The 23,564-nt window shown below is 42.2% G+C and overlaps 1 protein-coding gene across 2 annotated transcripts in view; it reads left to right on the forward strand.

Annotated features, from left to right (window-relative positions):
- Nucleotides 1-23,564, forward strand: part of med13a (mediator complex subunit 13a) — a 98,796-nt gene that overhangs the window by 23,982 nt on the left and 51,250 nt on the right. For both annotated transcript variants that reach the window (XM_034204094.1, XM_034204095.1), the window contains 2 exons: nt 1,045-1,213; nt 23,025-23,170. In XM_034204094.1, coding sequence (XP_034059985.1) covers nt 1,045-1,213; nt 23,025-23,170 — 315 coding nt within the window. The remainder of the gene's footprint in view (nt 1-1,044; nt 1,214-23,024; nt 23,171-23,564) is intronic.

Genomic DNA, 23,564 nt, shown 5'->3' on the forward strand with positions numbered 1-23,564 from the left:
ATACCGCTTATCGGTCCGGTCTTTTAACGGTACTCTTATCGGTTCTTTTGGAGAAAAAAGGTAAACCAACTAAACAAATTGTGAACAAAACTAACATTGCTTTTTATTTAAATTAAATACATAATATTTCACATCAAAAGAAACAACAACGTTTTAACAAATCGTATTAAATAATGTGATGACAGAACTGTAAACAGAATAGCTGAAACTTTAACAAAATAAATAACTCAGTTACCTCTAATCATTAACCGAGGTTTGTATTGAGTTAACTCCGTGTGTTGCTGCTAGCATACATAACACACCTGACGTGGAAAAGTTACTCGTGGATGGGGCCACAGAGCTGCTAGAAAGACAGTCCGGTGCATTTCTCCGTCTGAATGTGGTGCACTTTTGCAAGATGTTTGGACAAATTGCTCGTGTTACCGCCCTTACATGCTAAACTCTTATTGCACTTTTGGTAACGAGCATTGTCCACATCGAACAGGTAAAGTTTAACCACACCTCGGAGCGCGTTCTCTCCGCCATCTCCTCCGTGTGTGTGTGTGTTGCTGCATGTAGCAGCCGCGTGTGTGTAAACTGCCCCGCCCCCTCGCAAGCAGGCGGGGGAGAGAGATCGAAAATACTAAAAATAATCATGGACGCATTTTGCAGTCTTTTTGCATATTAGAAACAGAGTTAGCGATAGTAAAACTGCAATATAATGTTTGTGTAGCAATAATACACAACATATATTTTACATGTCTCCAGTACCGATAAAAAGACCGATAACGTCGGAGCTTAACGGTACCACGGTCTTTAATAATTCAGCCCCGGGGCCCGTTTAATACCGGGGCTCGGTACCTATCCCTATGAATATCCCCATTAGTGATTTTGTAAGGCTCCTTTGCCAGCAGCAACATTCTCACTGTGATTGTACAGTTGAGTTTTTCTCTCTGGGGTGACATTGTTTGCCCTGGAGAGATCTTACCATTTCTTTTAAATGACCTCAAAACTCTTAAAGCTTTCTGCTCCTCTAACTTTTTTCCGTCTACTTTTTGTCCCCAGGCGAGGATGTTGGGTTGTGGGAGAACGGGCTTTCCTACGAGTGTCGCACGCTGCTGTTCAAAGCCATCCACAACCTGCTGGAGCGCTGCCTCATGAATCGCAGCTTCGTTCGGATCGGGAAGTGGTTTGTCAAACCCTACGAGAAGGACGAGAAGCCCATCAACAAAAGGTACGTTAGCACCACTTGTTCTGCTGAGTTGTTGTCCACGCTGTCTCTTCTCTATGGCTCTGCACCTGTACCTGCTCCGTGGAAATTGGTATTTCTTCTTTTTGCCATTTTGTAGGCCTGTTATCTCTCTTGTTGTTTTTATCTGGAGGTCAGTGTTTAGGTTATTGAACCCACTCATCCAGGGTCAGGAGTTCTGTTCCCACTTAATACAAATACGTGTTAATATGGATCCTGTGGATGGAGTCAGATATAAATAGCACTTATATTGTACCAGGGATTTCCTGCTCATGTTTTATTTCGCTCTGATCTCAACTGAAGTATCTGATGGTACTGAGAAATCTTTATTCTATCACATTTGTCTTCTTTCTTTCACAGCACATTCAGCCTAGACTGCAGGGTGCACAATTATTAATGACAGCTAAATAGCCCGCATGGTTTTCAGCTGCTAGGTTGGATCTCTACAGAGATTCTTTATATAAACCAGAACTAAATGTTTGAAGTTCAACATGAGATGTAGCTCAATGTTGCTAAAAATATATTTTTTTACACCTTCAGCCCTACAGCTTGCTTGTACATCACCATTTTATCAGTTCAGTTGAAACCGCTGGCTGCTGTTTAGTTGATTTAGTGAGCTCCACAGGTAACCTGCGGGTCACTTGCTTGCAGGTTGCTTTGCATCCGATTGGGCACTTTTAAGCCTCAATGGATAATATTGATGTATCAAAAAACTGTCTGGATTGGCCGCAGTCTTGACTTTGCGGATCAGCTCACAACTTTCCTGCATTGTACTCTACACTACAGTTGTGATTTGAGTTTTAAAGTAATAAAAAGGTGCTATTGTGCTGGCTCTGTCTGTCCCCGATCCCTCTGTTTACTCAAAGAGTGTTTGTGTACAACTGAGACATCCTCCCCTCCTCTGTGTATCTGGTGAGCTGGATTTTCTTGCCATGGTTCTCTGGGTTTATTGATAAGTGACGGAAAGGCCGTTAGTGAGGCATTATTTACCTTGAGTCCCAACTCTTCCTACCTCACCCGGTCTCCACATTTAACACATGTGTAACCCCCTGAGGAGGCAGACAGCAACACATACCTTGGGAAGCAACAACTAAAGGCGGTTTTAAATGCATTTGATAGCTTTCATAAGCTGGGCTGTATTACGTGTGTACATGTGTCAGTGTTATTGTTTTGGAGTTGTTTTGGTGTTGCCAGATTTCCCGATCAGGTCACCATGGGGTCCATGCGGTGACATAATCTGGTGTGAGCCCAGCCACTTGTCTGTGTTTGTTTGCAGGCCAGTTGCTCAGAACTTGGCTACCTGCTGTCAGCTTGTTTTTGTCATCGACCCATGTGGGGGCTCAGATCAATTCAATTATTTGTATACACAAAACGGACTTAAAACGGAAGACTTACGATGTGTATTACTAATATATCTTGAATTGCAGAGAGTTTATGTATTATTAAGAAAAATGACAAGCTAATACAATCTGAGTTGTCAGCTTTATTGCAGCCTTTTTCACGGCCTTGTGTCTGCAGACAGACTCTCATCTGTCAGGACGAGTGTGATAGATTTCCACTTAACTTGCAGAATAATAGACAGAAAGGTTAGACAAAGTAATACTGAAGAACAAGCCGCTTGTTTTGAGCTCTTTACCCAGTACGCTGATCACACAGGGCCCCAGTCAAAGGGGGGAAAACAACACAATGGTCTTTTCCTCTGCTCCGGAATTCACAGGCCACCCTCTGTCTGTGTGTCTGGTTCTCTTTCTACTCTCTCTCCTCACCCTCCCTTCATCCCCCTCTGCTGTCACGGAGCAGACTGGGCAGGTTATAAATAGTGGTGCAGCCACCCTGAATCTTAGTTGTCGTCAAGGATGCTCCGGCCACGCTGGGATTTCGGCAAACAAAGCACGACAAAACTGTGGCGGAAATTTACAAGAACCCTTTTGTGTTTTATTTAGTTATATGTCGCTACCGCGCTGGTCTGACACTGAAACATTTCCTGAACTGTTATTGATGTAGGGTTGTGGTATTGGTAATTATTAGATTGCGAGAGTAATGTTGACTTCCGTTTCTTACGGCACAGTGTTCTTGTTCTTACATGTAATCCAGAGCTCATATACCGTTTCATGCATATTTTATTTAAACCTTAAAATGCTCATGTTATCCTACCAGTACTGCTATAAAAACAGTGTGTTCAATCGAGAGACATCATCCACAATAATATTATAAGGTATCATTTCTCAGATTAAGAAATGTTTAAACACATACTGTATTTTTTCACATTTTCTTTTCTTTATTTGGAACTCCCATACAAACAAACAACTGCTAATTAGACAACACTTAAATAAATACAGAAGACTTCCAGGGAGTTCCCACTGTTATTGTATTGTGAAAACCCTGCTGTGCATTCTGGTCTGCCCTTCTTGGTAGTTTACTTCCTCCCTTAGCACAGCAACACACATTAGTAAACAGTGTTTGCTATCACCTTGTCTTTCTCCTCTAAGCACCTTGTTTACCCTCAAGGAGAAGTAGGTCAGGCCCTAGTTAGTATTGCCTCTTCTTCTGCAATCACACATGGATTTGCAGCAAATACACTTTAAATGTGACACACATTTCTCAGAAAATAGTTTTCTATAATGACATTGTTATTATAGACCACAATCTGTAGGGTCATATTACCCGTCGAGTGCACAATTTATCACTCACTCGCGCTGACGGGGGGGTATTCGGTTAACGCGAGTGCGACCACTGCTCCCAAGCCCTGTTGTTGCCATTTTTTTTCCTGTTAAATAAGGTTAGTTAGAGACCATGAGTTAGACCCGAGTCTTCCTGACAGTTCAGTGTGCCGCTGCCCGGTGTTATTCAAATCTACCGCCGCGCGCAGCACAGACACACAGCTGCTGCCCAGTGCAGCACCGGAAATGGAACTGCTGGGAGAAAAACTGACTATCAGAAATGTAACGTTATCTTTGATAATATTTCGTCTCCTCATTTTTCGTCAACGAAAGTAAAGAGAGATTTTGGCATAGTTTTTATTTAGTAAACTACATTTTCGTCTCGTCGATATTGCATGATGATTTCGTTGCAGTTATTGTTTACTGCCGTCGGTGCCGTCTCGTCATCGTCTCGTTTTCGTCATGGAAAAAAAGGTTGTTGACGAACATATTTCGTCATAGTTTTAGTCAACGAAATTAACACTAGAACCCACAACAACTGGACAATTAATTCAAAAAATAAACATAAACTGCAGTCCTAATGGATTACATAAATAGTTGCTGAAACATTTTTGGTTAGCAGTTCAACAATAATTCACAATCAAGCCCTGCTCGTCATTGTCGGTCAGACTTTTCGACAGCTAGAAATAATACATTCCAAAATATCTTTTTGTGTGGGCCGCTAAGATCAAATGTGCTTGTGGGAAACCTTGCTGCCCCTTGGACGATCGGACGATCAGATGACTGCTGTGCAGCATCCAGTCTCCAGCTGGTGGAGGATGTGGCCAGCTGACAGTGTTCATAACCTCAGCCTGTGTTAAAATGCTTACATCATCTCTCTCTCCCTCCTCCTTCCTCAATTCGCCCTGATGTGTGTGGTTAGCAGAATGAAGCAAACGGAATCCTCCAGATCCTTGATAATAATAACCTCTAATAGTGCAGCCTCAAGTTGCTCCTATTTAGACATCAATTAGTTAATTCAGGTATTGGCCATATGTTTTCCCATTTTTGAGTCTAAAAGGCAACAAAATGTCAAGAAAAGAAGAATAATTCAGAGCATTTGAACTCTTTAATATATGTTAATTATTAAATCAGTGTGCATTGGTTGGTGTAAGCCTTTGTTTTCAATGCAAGGTAGCAGTGTGTGTTGATACAGCTGACAGCAGTTCTCTTTGTTTGGAGTACAGGCGGCTCCAAGTTGTTTCGGTGAACCTTGTGCTGCTAGGTAGACTGACTTCAGAGAGAAAAGGGAGAGCACTCAAGGGAAGGAGGGAGAGAGGGAGGGGGTGAGGGAACAAGCAAGAGAGAGCTCCTCTTGGTTGTCATGGCAGCAGGGAAATGCACCATGGGATCGTGTGTTTCCAAGGTGAAGCGGGATGCTCGTGCTCTATTGGTCAGTATAAGGCAGACCAACATGTTGACTTGCTCCTAATTGGCTGCATTGCTACATTCAGAGCAATATTAAATCACGCCTGCTTTTGATGTTTTTTCAATTTGATCAAGGTGTAATTTATTTGTATCCCCTTGATTTGTGCTGCGTATAAAAGACCCTACAATGTAGTCCCACTGCGCTGTAATCAAGAGTGTTGGATTACTACTCCACTTAAATATGTGCCGCCGGTTGTGCATTTTAGTTGTCTGACTGAAAGCATCATTAACTAATCAAGCTGTTGTGAAATGAGGCCAGTGTGCAGCATCTCGTATAACAAGAGCAAAAGATGATGAATAAATGCAAACTACAGTTACACAATAAGAAATATGCCTGCATAAATAACACATGCAACTGTCTGCATCTTTCTGCGTGACTGCGTTCTTCCATTGTTCTAGCCCAACGTTGGGATGTGAATGTGTGAGTCCTGCTGCTCTGTTGCAGGCAGCAGCACAGAGCAGCACTCCGTTAAGTAGGACAGTGCAGGATAAAGGGCCACTGCCTCCAGTCTGGGGCTAAAGCGCTAAATGTATCCCCTCCCTGCTCCCAGCACAACACGAAGCCCACAGGGAGACGGCCACACAAACATGCTTGTCAACAATGTACATGTGAGCCGGTGCACACAGAGGGCAGGCGGTGACTTGGCACACAATGGACATATCAGCTCAAGAAATGCAGCCAGAGAAATGTACATGGATAACATGTAGTGTGCACGCAGACTAAGACTCAGCACCCGTCTTAAGTACCCCCCCACCCCTTGGTCTAACCCATACTTCATCAGTGTCTCTAGCTGCAGAAACCCCAGGGAGAGCGGGGTGAGGAACCATGTGACCCGGCGCTCCGGATATATCATGTTGCTGGAGAGATCCTGTCCCGAAGATAAATATGGCTCTTAAAGGAAAATACCAGTGTTTTTCATTGGTATGGGTCATTTCCTTAATTACTGCGCAATTATACATTATTAATGGTCCATTTCCCATTACATCACTTCACAATTTAAAGCAAAGCCTTTTCGCTTCAGTTTCCTTAAAGAGAGTTCAGCCAATATACTTCATCTAACCAAATATTTTCCGCCATTGACTGAATTATTGGAAAAAATGTGTCATTTAGATCAGATGTTGTTGTAGAGCTACTGGAAGCTCCTCCCCTCCCCTCTCCTCCTCTCTGAGGTGCAGCTGTGCCACTGCTGCAGAAGGAGTGCATGCTGTGGGATTTTCTCCCGGTGAAGCGAGTGCTTGCAGGATAAGAAAATCACACGTTCTTCTCAACACTTTCCCGGGCGAAATGTTCCAGACTTTAAAAACGTTGGCTTTAGTGGTCTCCGCTGTCTCTACGGTCAAAAATAATAACCTGCCTGGTGTGTGGAGGGACAGGGCAGGTTGCTGAGAGTGTTCTTCGTTTCTCTCTATACCTTTTCATCAGTGATAATTCAAGTTTATTATGTATTAAAATAATTCAAAATGTCACCTGACCTGGCAGAACTCCTACAACCTTTATAGATCCTCATGGACACTGAGGTCTGCTGACTGATTCCTCCTTGTGGTCCCGAGGACAGGTTGAAACAGCGGGGAGACGGGGCCTCTGCTGTAGCAGCTCCCAGACTGTGGAACGATTTGCCCCCCCGATCAGACTTGCTCCCACTTTGCCTGTATTTAAATCTAGTTTAAAGATCCACTTATTCTCCCGTGCTTTTGCAGACCACGTATAAGACTTGTCAGTCTGTGCTTTTAGATTTACATTGTGTCACACTGTTGACAAGGGTGACACCCATTTTTATCATGGCTAACAAAGTATTGCTTTTCAAAGTGGATGAGACCTATGATCTACTGTAGCCAATGTGACATTACACTCTTCAAAATACTGTGTAAAAACCAAATTATCTGAAAACTCATAGCAATTTATTAGAATGTTTTCCCACCAATTTTCCGCTCCTTAATTCCAGCCTTTTCTCTTCTTTTAATGTCGGCCAGAAGCCCTTAAAGAAAAAAGCGTTTGTCTCATTTCTAAAGTGAGCTGTCTTTTTGTGTGTTGTGGCACTGAGGAAACCCAAACTGTGTCAGCAGCAATTCAAGGGTGGCAGCAGGGACACATCTCAGTGTTCACAGAGAGAATCCTGTGTCCTTACGTTTCCCCTGCTCCCCCCCTTCTCCCCACACCCACTGTAGCCTGCATTCCTCCCATTCCTCCCCTCTCCCTGTGTGACCGGAGGCTACGGCAGCGTTGGGGCCAAGGGAAGGTCTGAAGAAGTCGTCATAGTTAATCTGTCAGCCCTCCCTCTCAGTCCTTTTCTAAGTAACTGTGATTGCTATGCTTCTGTCTTTAATCCAGAGGTTCAGGCAGATGGCCACGTTTACAGCTAATCCCTAATATGGTGTTGGACCTTTCACCTCAGCGCTGTAGACTACACGGAGGCTGCATTGTGTTTACAGGAAGCTCACCACAGGCTATAGCACACTCCAGAGAAACCTTGAAATAAAGTAACGCTAAACAGATGTGTGCGCTACGCTGGCCAAAGTTATGATTCAGTTGAAACTCACTGTAATGCAATTTAACAGAAAGACACAGAATACATAATCCTGAAATGATGAGATTCATTTTCAGTGTTTATAAAAGTGGATTGAGATTAATGCCATCGCCAACATTTTTGTGTCATTTGAAGGAACATAAGACATTTGTTTTAAGTGGAGTGGGGTAGAAAGCATTTCAACATCTAGCCTGGGTCATATTTAGTTTTTTAAAAGTTATCAGCTGAGTTGAGGTCAGTTTTATTATTAAAACTAGTTTTTGGTATGATGTAAACACCACTTGCCTATAAATCTGTTGTCACATCACTTGTATAACCCAGTATTATTTGAAATTGAAAAAATTCAACTGATTTTGTATCAATAAGCAAACTGCTACGCTGAGAGCATAAGAACAACTTATTTCTCCACCAAGAGCAGAACACACTTTGATTAGTTGCCTTTTCTCAGATTATACTGAAGTCAACACACATTACTGTTTATCTTGGGTTTTATCCACTGCAGCTAATGCTAATGCTGTTGGAAAGGGAACATATTATCTCTTAATGTGCTGTACTCTTTACTTTTGAGTGTCACAGTAAAGCAAATTAATTATTGGTCATTTTTAGTCATTCTAATTATAAAGTAAATGTTCACATGCACCTTGAGCTTGATTGAAGTGTAAGAGAGTCACCAGCATTTATTCTGATGCTCTTCAACTTAATTAATTTGTTCAAAAGAACCGTTTAACCTTTCTTTGTGTCTCTGGGATTCGTTCACACGTTTGGTTTTGGCCTTCAGTTCCATTTCTGTGTCGCAGCTGGTGGTCAAACCACAGCAACTACAGTTTAACATGATTCTCAGAAAGCGCTTCAGCTCAATTGAATGAAACCGGGCAGAAGCACGTCTGTCCTTTGTGGTTTTACTGCAGAAGCCGCACTTTAATCCAGGATGAGGCTGTCTAATTGGCCATGGCTCCGGGTAATGAACCTTTTATTATCACAACTGCACAACTCATTACTAAGGGCATGGTGACCTAATGACTCAATGTGAGCATTGCTTCAAATTCAATCTCTTTTACATATTCCCATTGTGTCGTTTTTCTCAGACAGGGGTACGGAAAGCTTTATTCCACATAGGTTGTTCGCAATGATGTCATAGTGCTGCAACAGACTAGAATTATTCTTATTGATTAATCTGCTCAATATTTTCATAGTTAATCATAATGTCATAACATATTTAAAATATTCATCCAAGTTTAGTAAAGTCAGTCCAAAAAAACAGTCACTTAATAATACTTAAATGAATGTCAGGTAAAACAGAGAAAAGCAGAACTATTTGTGTTTGAAAGGCTGAAGAATGGCATTTTTGTATTTGTTAAATTATTTGTGGATTACAGACTGCTCAGATGTTGTGCGATTTGAATACAGTGCACCTTGCCGTTAAATACATATGACACTGCAGTAATATATCAAGTGAACCAATAGATGTGGCATTACAATCACAAAGTAATTACGTGAATACGGTAATGAGCACAATTACTTTTTCTCAGAAAAGCAAAGGTATCTGGCTTATTGAAACAGTTGCCTTAAAGCAAGGTGTATTAGAGGTACCCTTTTGGTGTGTGTGTGTGTGTGTGGGTTTCTCCGGTACTACAGTGGGGCAAAAAAGTATTTAGTCAGCCACCAATTGTGCAAGTTCTCCCACTTAAAAAGATGAGAGGCCTGTAATTTTCATCCTAGGTACACTTCAACTATTTCCCTCTCCCTTCCAAGTTTAATCTGACATATATAAAGAGGCTCACCCCAACTCCATTTGTGGCAGAGGCAAATCAATTCAAAGTAATAGTGTGTGTGTGTGAGCTGGCCTTAAGAGTTTCACTTCAGTGTTTTCTCTAGCACCTAGTCTCCTGTGTGAGCTGTGTGATAAAGCCGCAGCCGGTGTGTCTCGCAGGGCTCTGTGTTTATGCGTTAGTGTTTGTTTGTGTGTGTCTGTGTGTGCTTGTGTTCTCTGGCAGCAGACAGTGCTGTTGTTTCCCAGTGGTAAGGTGGCGAGACAGTAGGGGAGATTATATCACCCTGGAAATGCGTCCTCCAATTCGCTGCTGTTTACCACCTTATTCTTTTTTTTTCATCTTAAAATGTTCTTTTTCTTTTCAGCGATAATAAGATACGATGAGATAAACCTTTATTGATTCTCGTAGGAAGATTCAGCAGCAACAGTAATGAGAATGAAACAGAGGATCGATCAGACTAGAGTTCAAACAAGGATAAATAAACAAAAGGAAAGAATGTGAGTAACAGTTTATAATAAAATAACAACAATAGAATTAGGCGAAACTGTCTAAATAAATCAAGATGAATACTTAAATGTCTGGAGAGGATTTTTGCCAGAACTCCAAAGATTTTTCCAACAACAGAAAAATAATAATAATAAAAAAAGTTATAAATAAAAAAAGATTCAATTCATCATCTCATTTATTTAAAAAAAGCCAGATAATACACTTTTCAGCCTCACATTTTTTGTATCTATAATTGTTATGATTTAAACAATTATGCAAACTCTCTAGTACCACTGCTACAGAAAAGGTTTTGATAACTAACCCTGGTCTCTTCTCTTTAGTCAACACATTCATCCCTGTTTCATGGTGTCTGATTGTCGTTTAAAGCTTTAATTCTAGTAACATTGTTTGGTAATATGGTGCCATAAACTGTGACCATGTCAGCATGTCCTGTCAGTGCAGCAGCACGAGCTGTGAACACATGTTGACATGCTCCGGATGGTAAGAACAAGCTGCTGCAGATAGCAGATATCCACGGCTCCACAGAGCAGAGGTGACTGTGTGCACTGATGCAGACTGGTCAGAGATAGAGGGCTGACTCCCCAGCTGTAGGGACACTTGCTGTTGTTGTTGTGCTGAGGAAGTGTACTGCAGCTAAACGGAAGCTCGGTTCTTAGAGCGCTGCCAGCCGAGCCCAACAAACATCCAAGGAATGTTTCAGCCTCCTTCCCTTTTCTATCCTGTCTATCTCCATATCTTATTCCACGCACCGCCCTTTTCACCTCAGGCGCCGTGGTTTCCGTTTCACTTTTGATTCATCTTAAATCAAGTTTCAAATTTCCTTTGCGTGTTTGTGAGTATGCATTTATCCGATGCGTTTAAAGAAAATCATGACTCGTCTCCTGCAGCTCATGGTCAGTTATGTCATCTTTCACAGTCAAGACACAATCAGATTTTTCTTTCGCCACAAGATGAATTTAAAAACGGCAGTAAAGAAATACTGTGATTGTCTGGAATGACTGGTTGACAATCCCCTAGAGCAGGGGTTCCCAATCCCCGGTCCACGGACCGGTACCGGGCCGCGGAGGTGTTACTGCCGGGCTGCGAAATAGCTGTGAATGTATCGTAATATTTGCAGAATTCTAAATATATAAAAATATTTTATTTAATCATTTTCGCACCTATACCAGTCATATTATTTCATTCAGTAGCCTAGTTAATCTTTCACTGTTGAAAATGGCTTTTATGATGTTCCAAGGGATTCGGCGGCTCAGCCTGGTCTCAGCCACGAGAAAGTTAGCGGTGCGCCAAGTAGGAAGAGGAGCGCACAGGAGACAACGGTTTGATTGCAGACTGTTATGTTTATGTGGGGAAATGGCAGTGCATACATTATTTGAGATATATTTCAAACTCGGACTTCATTTTAAGGACATGTCGGCCAGGGGTGCAGAGCTATTTGTTTAAGCACCGGATTGGCAAAACAGCAGAGTCTGTAAACCAGTCTGCCTTGATCTATGAATTCATGTCTGGGACTCTCACAGTATCTGCTGCACACAGCTGTTTGATAGAAGGAAAACCTCCTTCACTTCATGAAATGGCTGCAGCATCAGGAGGCAGCGGGACGTATACTCCGCCTCTGAGAAGTAAAGCACCAGCGGGTAAAGATGTGCCTTTTTACGCACCGCCTTCGCTGTGTTTACCTTCATCAGAACAGCGAGTGACTGCAGGCTGCTACGTGTTAACCACACACACCTCTACACACATCTCTACTCACATCAAACTGCCCGATTACTCCCCCTTTTATTAGTTTTATGAAGGAGATGTCCAGTCACCAAGGCGCATGATGTGTGTGCTCTGCTCTGCTCAGCTCAGCTCTGTGTGTTCGGTGTGTTTGTGTCTGTCCGACACTGGCATTTGTTTTCAAATGACCATGAACAGTAATTTACACACATCTGGCTAACTCCATAGGTAGCCTATATGCGGGTGTTCCCAAAAGAAGTTAGTTTAATCTTATTCTCGATGTAGTGCTAAATGCTGTCGGAGTGCACCGGAACGAACGTCACTATCATAATATCTTCTGAAAACAAATGCCAGTGACACACACACACATACACACACATATACACACACACACACACACACACACACACACACACACACACACGCACACACACCCTGGCGACCGACATCTCCTTCATAATGCGCCTACTCCTCGTTTTCCCAGCATTCACTGGATTATCCGTAAATCAAACAAAACCAAAACGTTGATTTTCTGTTTTCCCGTTTTGGTTTGAAAACTGAATAATTTTTTGGTTTTCCGTTTTTCCAAAAAACGACACCGGTTCTTTTTTAAAGTTGTTAATGTTTTGGATGCATATTGTTCTAGTATTTGTTCAGGCTGTTACATACAATTAGCCTCTGTTGCTACCTGCTGGTGGTGAGTAAATATTCACATCAGTTAAAATTGACAACCGGTCCGTATTTTTTTTTTAATGGATCTTGGCACAATAAAGGTTGGGAAGCCCTGCCCGAGAGGCTTGTAAAATGATTCACCTTGAAGCACACAAACAAGGCAGCAAACCCTTGACAAAGTCATGTGAATAAAACAAAGAACATATTGTAAAGCAAGGAAACAAAGTTGACAGGAGAAATACAAACTCAGTAAAATGCCACTAATCCATACAAATTTGGCAGGAATATCACACTGATATATCGCAGCTCGGACAGTAGCTGAATGAGTTGGGATGTTGTTGTTCAACTGCTTTTGCTGCCATTTGCTGTAACAACAAGCTCCAAATGTATCTGCTGGCAGGCCTCAGTGCAGATAAAGGCCCTGACACACCTACCCGATTTTGGGAGTCAGAGGCCGTCAGAGGCAGTCGGGCATTCGCGGCGTCCTACTCAGGTTGGTGTGTCCCGCACCGTCGTTGCTTTACGGCACATTTTCACACCTCCCGCGGCCGATTCAACACTCAATCATTCAACATGTTGAATCGGCCAAAGAAAGTTGGCCAAAGAAATCACTCTGATTGGCTGTTGCCTCTTTTGAATGACGAATACACACTACCGCTGCCAGCTGGTAAGGACAGTTATTGCCACTCGTCCACTGAAGTCTTTGCGGTGTGTTCCTAGGCGGGCGGCGTAGCCGATGTAAAAGTCGGGACGCCTTCTGTACGCGTTCTTTGGTCTCAGGTTGGTGTGTAGCGGCCTTTACTCACATCAGATAATGAGATGTTCCCTGACTCATTGTTCTATTCAGAAAGGACACTCCTGTTTATGTATATCATTACAGCTGTCCACTGTTTGGCAAATATTTGTTGTATATCAGAAAAGACATGCTGGAATCATGATACTGATATGATATTGGGACACCCCTATTTTGGATAGCTACACATTAAACTCAGTCACAAGTTCACAACATTTACTTCTGAAATGTACGTATGTCTTGTATACGATATTTAATTACCAACTGATATCTCTCCGTCTCTCTCACTCTGCATATAGCCTTTCATATTCAACCACTATTTAGATTTTAAAGTCCCTAGTTGAAATTCCTAAAAAAACTCCTAACTGGGATATTTTCTCTGACAGTGGGTGTTTCTCAATGTCGAGGACGCTTGCTTGGTAGCACATGTCTTCCGAGTCACTTGCTTCAGAAGCGAGGCAAGAATCCTTCCTAGCCTCGGAAATGAAGAATTGTGGAACAGGCTAACAGGTGTGGGTCATATGAGAGGCCCCGCCTTAAAGGGAGCGCGATTTCCGCCAAAGATTTGGACCGTTGGTCCGTGCGCAAAGCATTGTGGGGATTTTAAGACAGCGGAGTCTACACATGTGCAGCCTCGAAATTTCTCGCTACGAAGTACGCTGGGCTCGGTAGAATTCCAAGTATGCTGGACATTGGAACAGTCCTTCGGCGGCACTCGATGACGCAGTATGCTTGAAATAGTGGCTCTGGAGCAGCCTTCCTCGATATTGAGAAACACCCTCTAATTCTAAAGTCAAAATCTTAAATCGCAGCATTCATACAAATATTACAGAAATGCAAAAATCAATCTACAAATAATTGATACATTGTTCCTCATTTATCAGAAGTAAAACATTCTTTAGTTCCTGCTCTTCTATTGGGATTATTTACGGCTTTTCTCCATTTGACATCACTGCAAACGTTTAGAACATTTAGAAATTGGGATGGGAATTTCTTTGACACTTTGCTATACTCTCTATTATCAGCACATCATCATAATTCAAATAGTGTTAGAGTTTGAAAAATGTGAGGAAACTAAAAAGCTGTCTACATTTTGGGGGTGCTGTTCAGATGGTGCACTACGTTTAGTATAAGCTCTCAGATAAAGTTGAATATTAAAAGTCGTATTTTGTATGAAAGCAATAAACAAGCTGTAATGCACATCATTTTCTGCAAACAAGTGTTATCTCCAAACGTTGGGATGATTTTAAAGGCTGAGGATCTGTTTGTGTGCTACACAGCAGAGCCTCCATGTGACACTGATGGAGGCTGTCAGTCCCATGCCGCTCGCTCCGTCAGTCCCCGCCGCCACACAGGCCCTTGCTGGCCTTTGGCACCTTATTTCCATGGCATGCCAGCTGACGGCAAATATGCCAACCTACTCTCCTTTCCAAATCCTCCACCGGATTATCTTATTGTCTCCACGCCGAGCCAAAGGCCACCGGCCATTTGCACGGGAGAGGCGGAGCAGGGAGTGCCCTCTGTGGACGATCACGGTGGCGTGCGGGCGAGCGTACGCTGAGTGTGTGCCGCCAAGGAGAGGAAAAAAGGAGAGCAGATCACAGAGCAGTTTGCCAGTTAATAGATGAAGAGCAGACGAGAGGGGAGTGGGAGGAAAGGTGGAGACGGCGAGAGAGAAGATGATTAAAAGATCTTGTGGCTTTTTGTCAGGCTACAACTGTAACCCTCCCTCCTTCATGTTCTCTTGACTGAGAGGAAGAACAACATGTGATCCCACACACCTCCTTATGATAACTGGTTCTTTTGAAGGCTATTGGATGCAACTTAGACGAGATGAGGAATATGTATTCTATTTAAAGAGGAATGTCTGCGTCCCATGCATTGAGCTGCTGACAGTTGGTGTTTTATTGGCACAGTTTTCTGTGGCGCTCCACACTGGCCTTGGGTTTTTCGCCTGAGAGCAAGCACTTTCTCGCTGCAGGGGAGATGACATTCTAAATTCCCAGAAAACCTGAGTCTTGAGGCAGGTTTGACATACTTTACCAGACACAATGTGTCCTGGAGAAGGGCCCCCGTGGGCTCCCTCACAGGGTTCCTGGAGAGCCTTAGGCAAAGTAGAAGATAGTTTTCAAATGAAATGTTAATTTCAGGTTAAGGCAGACAGGGAAAGTTAAAGGGATGCTCCTGACCATTTTAAATAAATAATGTCACTGCATTTGGCCAAGACTGAGTGCTGACTGAAGCTTCATTTAAATATTATCTTGCAGAAGCATTGACAGTTTAGTGGACAGAAAGATACTGGGACTCTACTATTGATCATTTATATTCTAACTTTGCTTTAATGTTTGGTGTTTGCGGCTACATTTATCTAACGGCTTTAATTACTAGTTATTTTGCAGATTCAGTCAACAATACATGTAATAAATAATTCCAGATATTATTCTATAAATAAGGACGTGTGGCTACAGAGGGGGAAATTCTCACGCTACCCAGTGTTTAAAGTAATATATCAAATTATTTTAAAAAGCTACTTGTTTACCAGCATAAACATTGAAGCAGCAAAAACCCATTAATGATTATTTGTTGGTCGAAACAAGATGTTCTCTCATTTGATCCTTATCTCATAAGCTCCAAAAGGCTTGATTGTATGAGTGCTCTTTAATACTTGTGATTTGTTCCTACCAGAGAGATAAGAGAAAAGATAAGAACATTAGTGAATCCTTGACATCAATAAGTGCTAAAAAGCTGTGGAAGCCTTTTTAAAAATAAGAGGAAATGTGTCCTTATATCGCATACTGTAAGAGGCTGAGGAAAAAATGCTTAATCAGTGTTTTGTTTCCCCGTGCCTACACATTGCGTGCTCACCTAATCTGCTACCTCACACACACTTTCCCACCTCACTTAGCAGCTGTTGTTTGCCTGCTTGTGTGTGTGCCACTGGCTGTGGTGGGTGTGTGTGTGTCCTTGTATTTGCCTCACCAGCAGGCCGTGGATGTTTGCAGAAGAATTGAGTTTGGCACAATGCTGCGTGTTTGTCCCATGTGGACGGGCCAGAGAACAGGGTGGTGTGCAGACCGATCAACAGGCTCCTGCTGCAGTTAGTCACAGCGCAGGCTTCTCTTAATCCTCCTCCCTTTGTGTGTCAGCGAGAGGTGCAGTGGTGAGGAAACGTGTCATGTGCTGTTGTCGTTTGGTTGATGTTTCATCGCTTACTGTTGACATTTGAACCACCACTCTGTTGGCAACCACTCTGCAACATAGTGTATCTAAATGCTCAGTTGGTAAATAGTTTATAAAAAGCACAGCATTTAATGACTGGCATAAAGGATCATCTATATGTGGACATATAAAATACTACATTTACAACTTTCTTTCTATGCCTCAACTGAACATTTTGACGTTAATACAAGTAATCTGTGATTTTGAAACCATTGTAGTGCATTGAGATACTTTAAGAGAGATTTTCATTAGGGCTGTCTGAGTCATATCATGCTTCAGGATTGCTTTCAATTCATTGCAATGTATTGCGATTCTGTAAGCAAGGCGTTATTAGATCTAACTTTAGGGAAATGTTGTTACATCCAACATTGTAGCAACCAAATACACATTTGCCTATAACAGCAAAGAATGAAACAATAAATACATTAAAAAGGGCTTACAGAAGTTTTAAGATAAAAAGCTTATACAAGTAAAGTAAATACAAATTGTAAACAGATTTGAATTGATAAAGTGTCACACAACTTGATATTGTGATAATCAAGGTCAGGGCTGCACACTTTAGAACAAATGTCTAATTGTAATCATTTTAACTCGCATCACAATTGAGATATGCTTCCCGATATCAGAAGGAATGATCATTCTTCAGACAATATTCACATTATCTTTGAAAGAATATATTGAAATGAGGATCTGTGCCAAACAAAGTGTAATAACCCTGTAGAATACTGTTGTAAGCAGCACCACAATACTTAATTCATAATGATATTTTCACATCATTTGTCTCCACAAATGTTGTTTACTGTAAACTGAACATGCACTAGTCTATAAACTATATTGTGATTTCCAAACCGTTTTGAATAATGGTGCCGCCCTACTCAAGTGTAGTGATGTTTCCCTACACTGCTAATTTATCAAATAGAACATGTTGTCCTCTATCATTTAGCATGTGCCAGTTTTAATGTCAACAGCTGGCATGTCTGCTAATCTGTTAAGCTGACACACACACAGTATCATACCAGATTTGAATCAATTCTTAACAAATGTGATTGTAGTGTGTGTGTGTGTGTTTCTGCGTGCACTTCTGCGTGCTGAGCCACAGATGGCAGCCCTCCACCTCACGCTTCCAAGTGCCCTGTGTGAATGTGTGGTGTCAGGTTTTCTTTGCGTGTGAGAGGAGAACGGTAGACTGCAGTTCTGTTGATGTCTGCACAACGCAACAACACAGTTTGTCTCCCTCTGTTGTCCTCTGTGCCTCACTTGCTTTTTCCTTCCCTTGACGTTCTTTCAACCATTCCGCCCCTTTTCCCTCCCTTAATACAACAACGTCTTTACAGATTGATTGATCATCTTATACGTTCTTTGAATGGTAAGACATAGCTTGACATCTCATCGTTCTAAACCCCCAAAAAAGGGTTCATCCTTTTTAAATTCAGCCTTAAATAACACCAACACGTCTTTCTAACAGAAAATACCAAATTCACACTGACTTCCTTAAGGTTGAGCAACATTTTCTTTTAAACGTGTGACAGAATTGTACTTAACCTTGTTTTCATCAAATTTCTATCGCTTTTTTTTTATTGCATTAGGGACTGGGGGGGGGGGTTGAATTTTGACTTGAGCCGTCCCTTATAGATACTGTCTTTATTACGTTAGTGAGCCGGATCATTTGGCTCGGCTCTCTTAAAGCGCCAGCTCTTTCGGCTCCCAAACGGCTCTTCATGTTACCACAGTTACCACGGAGCCTCAGTTTCGCCGCTGCGAGGCTCTGGTGCTCGCAGTGCACGCGTGTGCTCAACTAGCACGGCTCAAATTGCGCACGTTCCGTGTTGTCCTGTGGCAGGCACCACCGATGTCGGGGAAACGATCTTCAATACTCCGAAAAGAATCCCACCAGACTCCTTTGCCCCTCCAACAGAGGGATGTCCTTGTCCTTTTTCCCTTTCGTTATTTCAAGCGATAAAAACTCTCGATCTTCTCTCGAATTATTAATACTTTTGGACGCCCTCGGCTCGAGTTCAGGGCGTCCCGAGCTGAATAAGGGCGTCAAATGACGGCAAGACGCCCCCCTGGCGGAGACGCTGGCGTTCAAACCAATAAAAGAGACAGCTTGGTCGGGGTTTGTAGCTGAGTTGGAAAGCCTATCGGATGCCAAAAATACTGCAGATCAGTTTTAAGGGTTTTGCAACTCTGGAAAGTTATCAGGCCCGTTTAAAAATCTACCTGGAATGGGATCTTGCAGAGCCTTGCATGATGTTGTCTGGCTAAAGTCGAGTTGGGTCCAACTTGTAGTCACCTCATACACGACTGCATTAGAAACACAGAGTACCAGTGTAATACGTGACTATTACAAACATAAAAAAGCTATTAGGCTATAGATTGTTTGCTAGTTAACCTTCTTAAACCATTGATGAATTCATATTGAAAGATTCATTGACATTTACTCAGCTCTGCATAACGGCCCGTCCACACTACAGCTTCGACAGCTTCAAAAACGGTTTCCAACGCGTCTGCCCATTCACTTTGAATGGGGTGACGTCACATTGCCTCGCTTTTCACCGAACTGAATTGTGGGTAGCATAGCGGTCCGTCTCCGGCGTCAGAGAGTTGAACAATGTTCAACTTCTGACGCCGGAGTAGCCAGCGCCAGCCAATCAAATCCCGTTTCTGAAAATCTGACAGCTCAAGCCCTAGCCAATCAAACCGCGTCTAAGCTGGGAGAGATATCCCGCCGTTCATTTCTATATTTTAAAAAAAGATGGAGGAGAAACTAATTATCGCCGTAGCAAATCACCCGGTTGTGTATGACCAGACCCTCTTCACCTACCGGGATACAAACTGGAGGAACCAGGCATGGAGGGAGGTGGCAGAGACAGTGGGTGAAACTGGTGGGTTTTCGCCTGTTTGGGGAGTTTATAAAATTCCCGTTTTTTTTTGCTTTGTATGTCGGGGGCGGGAGATTCATGTGATTGGTTGTTGGTCGCGTTGCTCGAATAAAATCCCCAAGCTTCAGACACGCCTAGCTCCAAGCTTTTTTTGAAGCTGTAGTGTGGACAGGCCGTAACTGTGATCTTCAGTCACATTTTAAAAAGTGCTATTTTCATCAATCTGTTCTGAAAAATAATGCTCTATGAAGTAACTGTTATCAAATTCTCATTTTTTGGGATATAAAGCCAAGAGTGATGCTCTTACGCTGCGTTGATGCTTTCATCATGCGGAAGTTGGCATAGTCTAATCTAAGTCGGATTAGAAAAATGATAGACGCCCCCAGGAGAAAGGATTACAGCGATCAATAGTGCCTTCAACGTACGTATTGTATCATGCCAGACTTGACATATGTTTAACCTATCCTTACTTTTCACAGAGTACCTAAGCCTCCCTCTCTCTCTGCATCACCCTCATTAGCCTACTTGCTTCCAGCTGTGGAATGTGAAGATTGAACATTCATATTAACTAGCAACACCTCATATTTGACTGGAAAAAGTCAAGTGTAAGATGAATGTCAAGCTCTGCGGGGCTTAGGGCATCTCTTCACTACGTAGGTGGAATTATGTTATTGAAGTGCACTCTCTCCATCTCTCCCTGCCTCGCTCTCCTTCTCTTTAATCCTCTGCAGAGTAGGTGTGCCAGAGAGAGTCAGCGAGAGAAGACTGATATTTGCTTAACCAAATCCTCGGAGGACGCAACCCTCTTTAATCCACTTCCAAATTCACAGCGTCCACTTTCATTTGGTCATCCGTCACTTGCACTGCTCTCTAGCGCTCTGCATTTGTGTGATGTGTGTGTGTGTGTGTGTGTGTGTCTGCGGGTGTGTTTGATGGACAATGGTGTGCATTTTGCTTTCTCCTTCCATCTGCTGTGTCCTTGCTTTCCGTTTCTTCTTCCACTTGTCACTTTTGTTGTGTGCTGTTGAGGTCAGACTGGCACAGGCAGGCGTTGTTGTGAGCGATAGAGAAAAGTACTGTTGTAGCTGCGAGTATTGGCTGGAAATCCAGGGTTAGTCCGGGCTTGCCCCTTTGTTTGACACACAGCACCAGAGGGACAGAGGCACACTCGCACACAAAACACCTGTGAGCCCCGCTGTGTGGAATGACTTTGATCCTGACCTTTACGCAGGCTGTTTAAGTCTCTGAACTCAATTTCCACACCCATAAATGCTGTTTATTAAAGTATTACTATTTGCTCTTTCTCATTACACGGAAAATATAGAGGTTACATTATTGTCTGTAGCAATATTAAAATACACACTTATCCCGCCATCAGAACAATTTGATACAGGTTTAAAATGCATCTTTACGTCATCTGAGTATACACATATTAATAATGAATAATAATATTAATATGGTTCTTTTTTTATGTTCACATATATGATTGCAAGAAGTTAAAAAAGGAAACGGAACAAATACAATACAATAATTAAAGTTAACAAAAGATAAGCAGCTCAGATAAGACACATAAGACAGAAATAAGAGAAAATACTTAAATGCAAAAAAAGGAAATATATATATTTAAACAATAAATAAACAATTAAAAATAAGGATGAACGGACGCGGGATAAAGGCTAAGGTGAATTTTTTTATTTTCTAATATTTCTTGGAAGGTGGGGACTTTAGTAATATTTAAAAGGCCTGCTGTTGAGGACCTTAGGGCTCACACAGGGACATACAACAGTAGAGAATTGATGATTTTAAAAGGGGCCAGACCATTAAAAGCTTATAGGTGGTGTCTCCTTTTGCACCCCGGCTTTATCAATCAATCAATCAATCAATGTTTATTTATATAGCCCAATATCACAAATGTTACATTTGTCTCAGTGGACTTCACAATTTGTACAAAAATATCAGTATGACAATACGACACCCTCTGTCCTTAGACCCTCACATCGTACAAGGAAAAACTTCAGAAGAAAACCCACAGTTTAAAGGGAAAAATGGGAGAAACCTCAGGGAGAGCAACAGAGGAGGGATCCCTCTCCCAGGACGGACAGACGTGCAATAGATGCCGTGTGTAAATTGAAAAGATAATACATTTGCAACATAGGTAGTCCAAATGTTTGGAACTGCATGTGTGTATAATAGGAAGATGAATCCACGAGGATATCCATCCAGGACCTATGATCCATGACCACAGCCACGACTCAAGATCCAGGGCTCGCGATCCAGGACACAGGACCGCAGGATCATCCATGACTCCGGATCCCAGCGTATATAGACACCAAAAAGAAAGAAATGTGGGGAAGCTGGGTTAATCGGAACATGAGAGTACACAGGTATAGACAGAGAGAAGGAAGAAGTAAGATGTCCCCCGACAAACTAAGCCTATATCAGCAAAACTAGGGGCTGAATCTAATCAGCCCTAACTATAAGCTTTATAAAAAAGGAAGGTCTTAAGCGCACTCTTAAAAACGGATAGGGTGTCTGCCGCCCGAACACAAACTGGAAGCTGATTCCACAAATGTGGAGCTTGATAAGAAAAGGCTCTGGCTCCCATTGTACTTTTAGAGACTCTAGGAACAACCAACAACCCTGCATTCTTGGAACGCAATGCCCTAGTAGGACAGTAGGGTATAATGAGTTCTTTAAGGTAAGATGGCGCCTGCCCATTAAGGGCTTTGTAGGCGAGAAGAAGAATTTTAAATTCTATCCTGTGTTCTATAGGGAGCCAGTGTAAGGCAGCCAGAACAGGAGTAATGTGCTCCCTTTTCCTAACTCTGGTTAGTACACGAGCTGCAGCATTTTGAATCAGCTGAAGCGACTTGACTGACTTCTTGGTACACCCTGATAATAAAGAGTTACAATAATCCAGCCTTGAAGTAACAAATGCATGGACTAGTTTCTCTGCATCGTTTTGAGGCAAGATATGCCTGATTTTTGCAATGTTACATAGATGGAAGTAGGCGGTCCTTGAAATTGATTTTATGTGGGCGTTAAAGGATAAATCCTGATCAAATATAACACCAAGATTCCTTACAGTCTCACTGGAGGCCAAATGAATGCCATTCATAGTTAGTATATCTTTAGATAATTTGTTTCGTAGATTCTTCGGGCCAAGTACAATAACTTCAGTTTTGGTCGTGTTTAACATCAAAAAGTTTAAGGTCATCCACGTTTTTAAGTCCTTGAGGCAGTCTTGAATTTTATTTAGATGATTAATTTCATCAGGCTTGATTGATAAATATAGTTGAGTAACTTTATACTCTGGCTTAATCTTTCCTATCAAGAGTCTTTCTCATTGACAATGAGTGATAGGAGAGATCCTACTGTAAAAAAACCTTTTATATCATATTTTCTTTCACACCCCCACCACTACACTCTCTGATCTGTACTCTTTTCGCTGCAGCAGTCACTTCTCATCCTCACTCTGGATTGGAGTTAATCATTGAGCATAGCAGCACTTTTCAAAAGTGCATATTAAAGCAGCCTGATCTCAAATGACTCATCTCTCTCCTCTTCTTCCTCCTCACAGTGAGCACCTATCCTGCGCTTTCACCTTCTTTTTGCACGGGGAGAGCAACGTGTGCACCAGTGTGGAGATCAACCAGCACCAGCCCGTCTACCACCTGACGGAGGAGCACCTCACCCTGGCTCAGCAGGCATCCAGCCCCTTCCAAGGTGGGTCTCCAGTCCAATACTCTGCTGTTAGTGTGTGAGCAGCAAGAGGAAGGTTAGAGCTAAAACAATAACATCAAACGTATGACATGGCGACAGCAAACACAGCTTTATTTGGGCCAGTTATTAACGAATACAGAATGTCTCCTCCTGATAAGAGGTCATTATGTGGCAGGTTTGCCTTTGTCTCTTTCATAAAAACCTCATAGGAAACTGGATAAACAAACAAACTGTTGTACTCTAATATATCTCTTTGATTTGACCCTCATGTTGAATGTTACACAGTTATGGTGAGACAAATCATTACCCTCAAGTGACAGGAATAAACAGGAGGATTTTTTTAAAGAGGGAATAAACACTGCTGCTAGGGGTGCGTTTGTTTATCCAATCTGATGCT

Source organism: Gymnodraco acuticeps, unplaced genomic scaffold (assembly GCF_902827175.1).
Source record: "Gymnodraco acuticeps unplaced genomic scaffold, fGymAcu1.1, whole genome shotgun sequence".
Taxonomy (NCBI): domain Eukaryota; kingdom Metazoa; phylum Chordata; class Actinopteri; order Perciformes; family Bathydraconidae; genus Gymnodraco; species Gymnodraco acuticeps.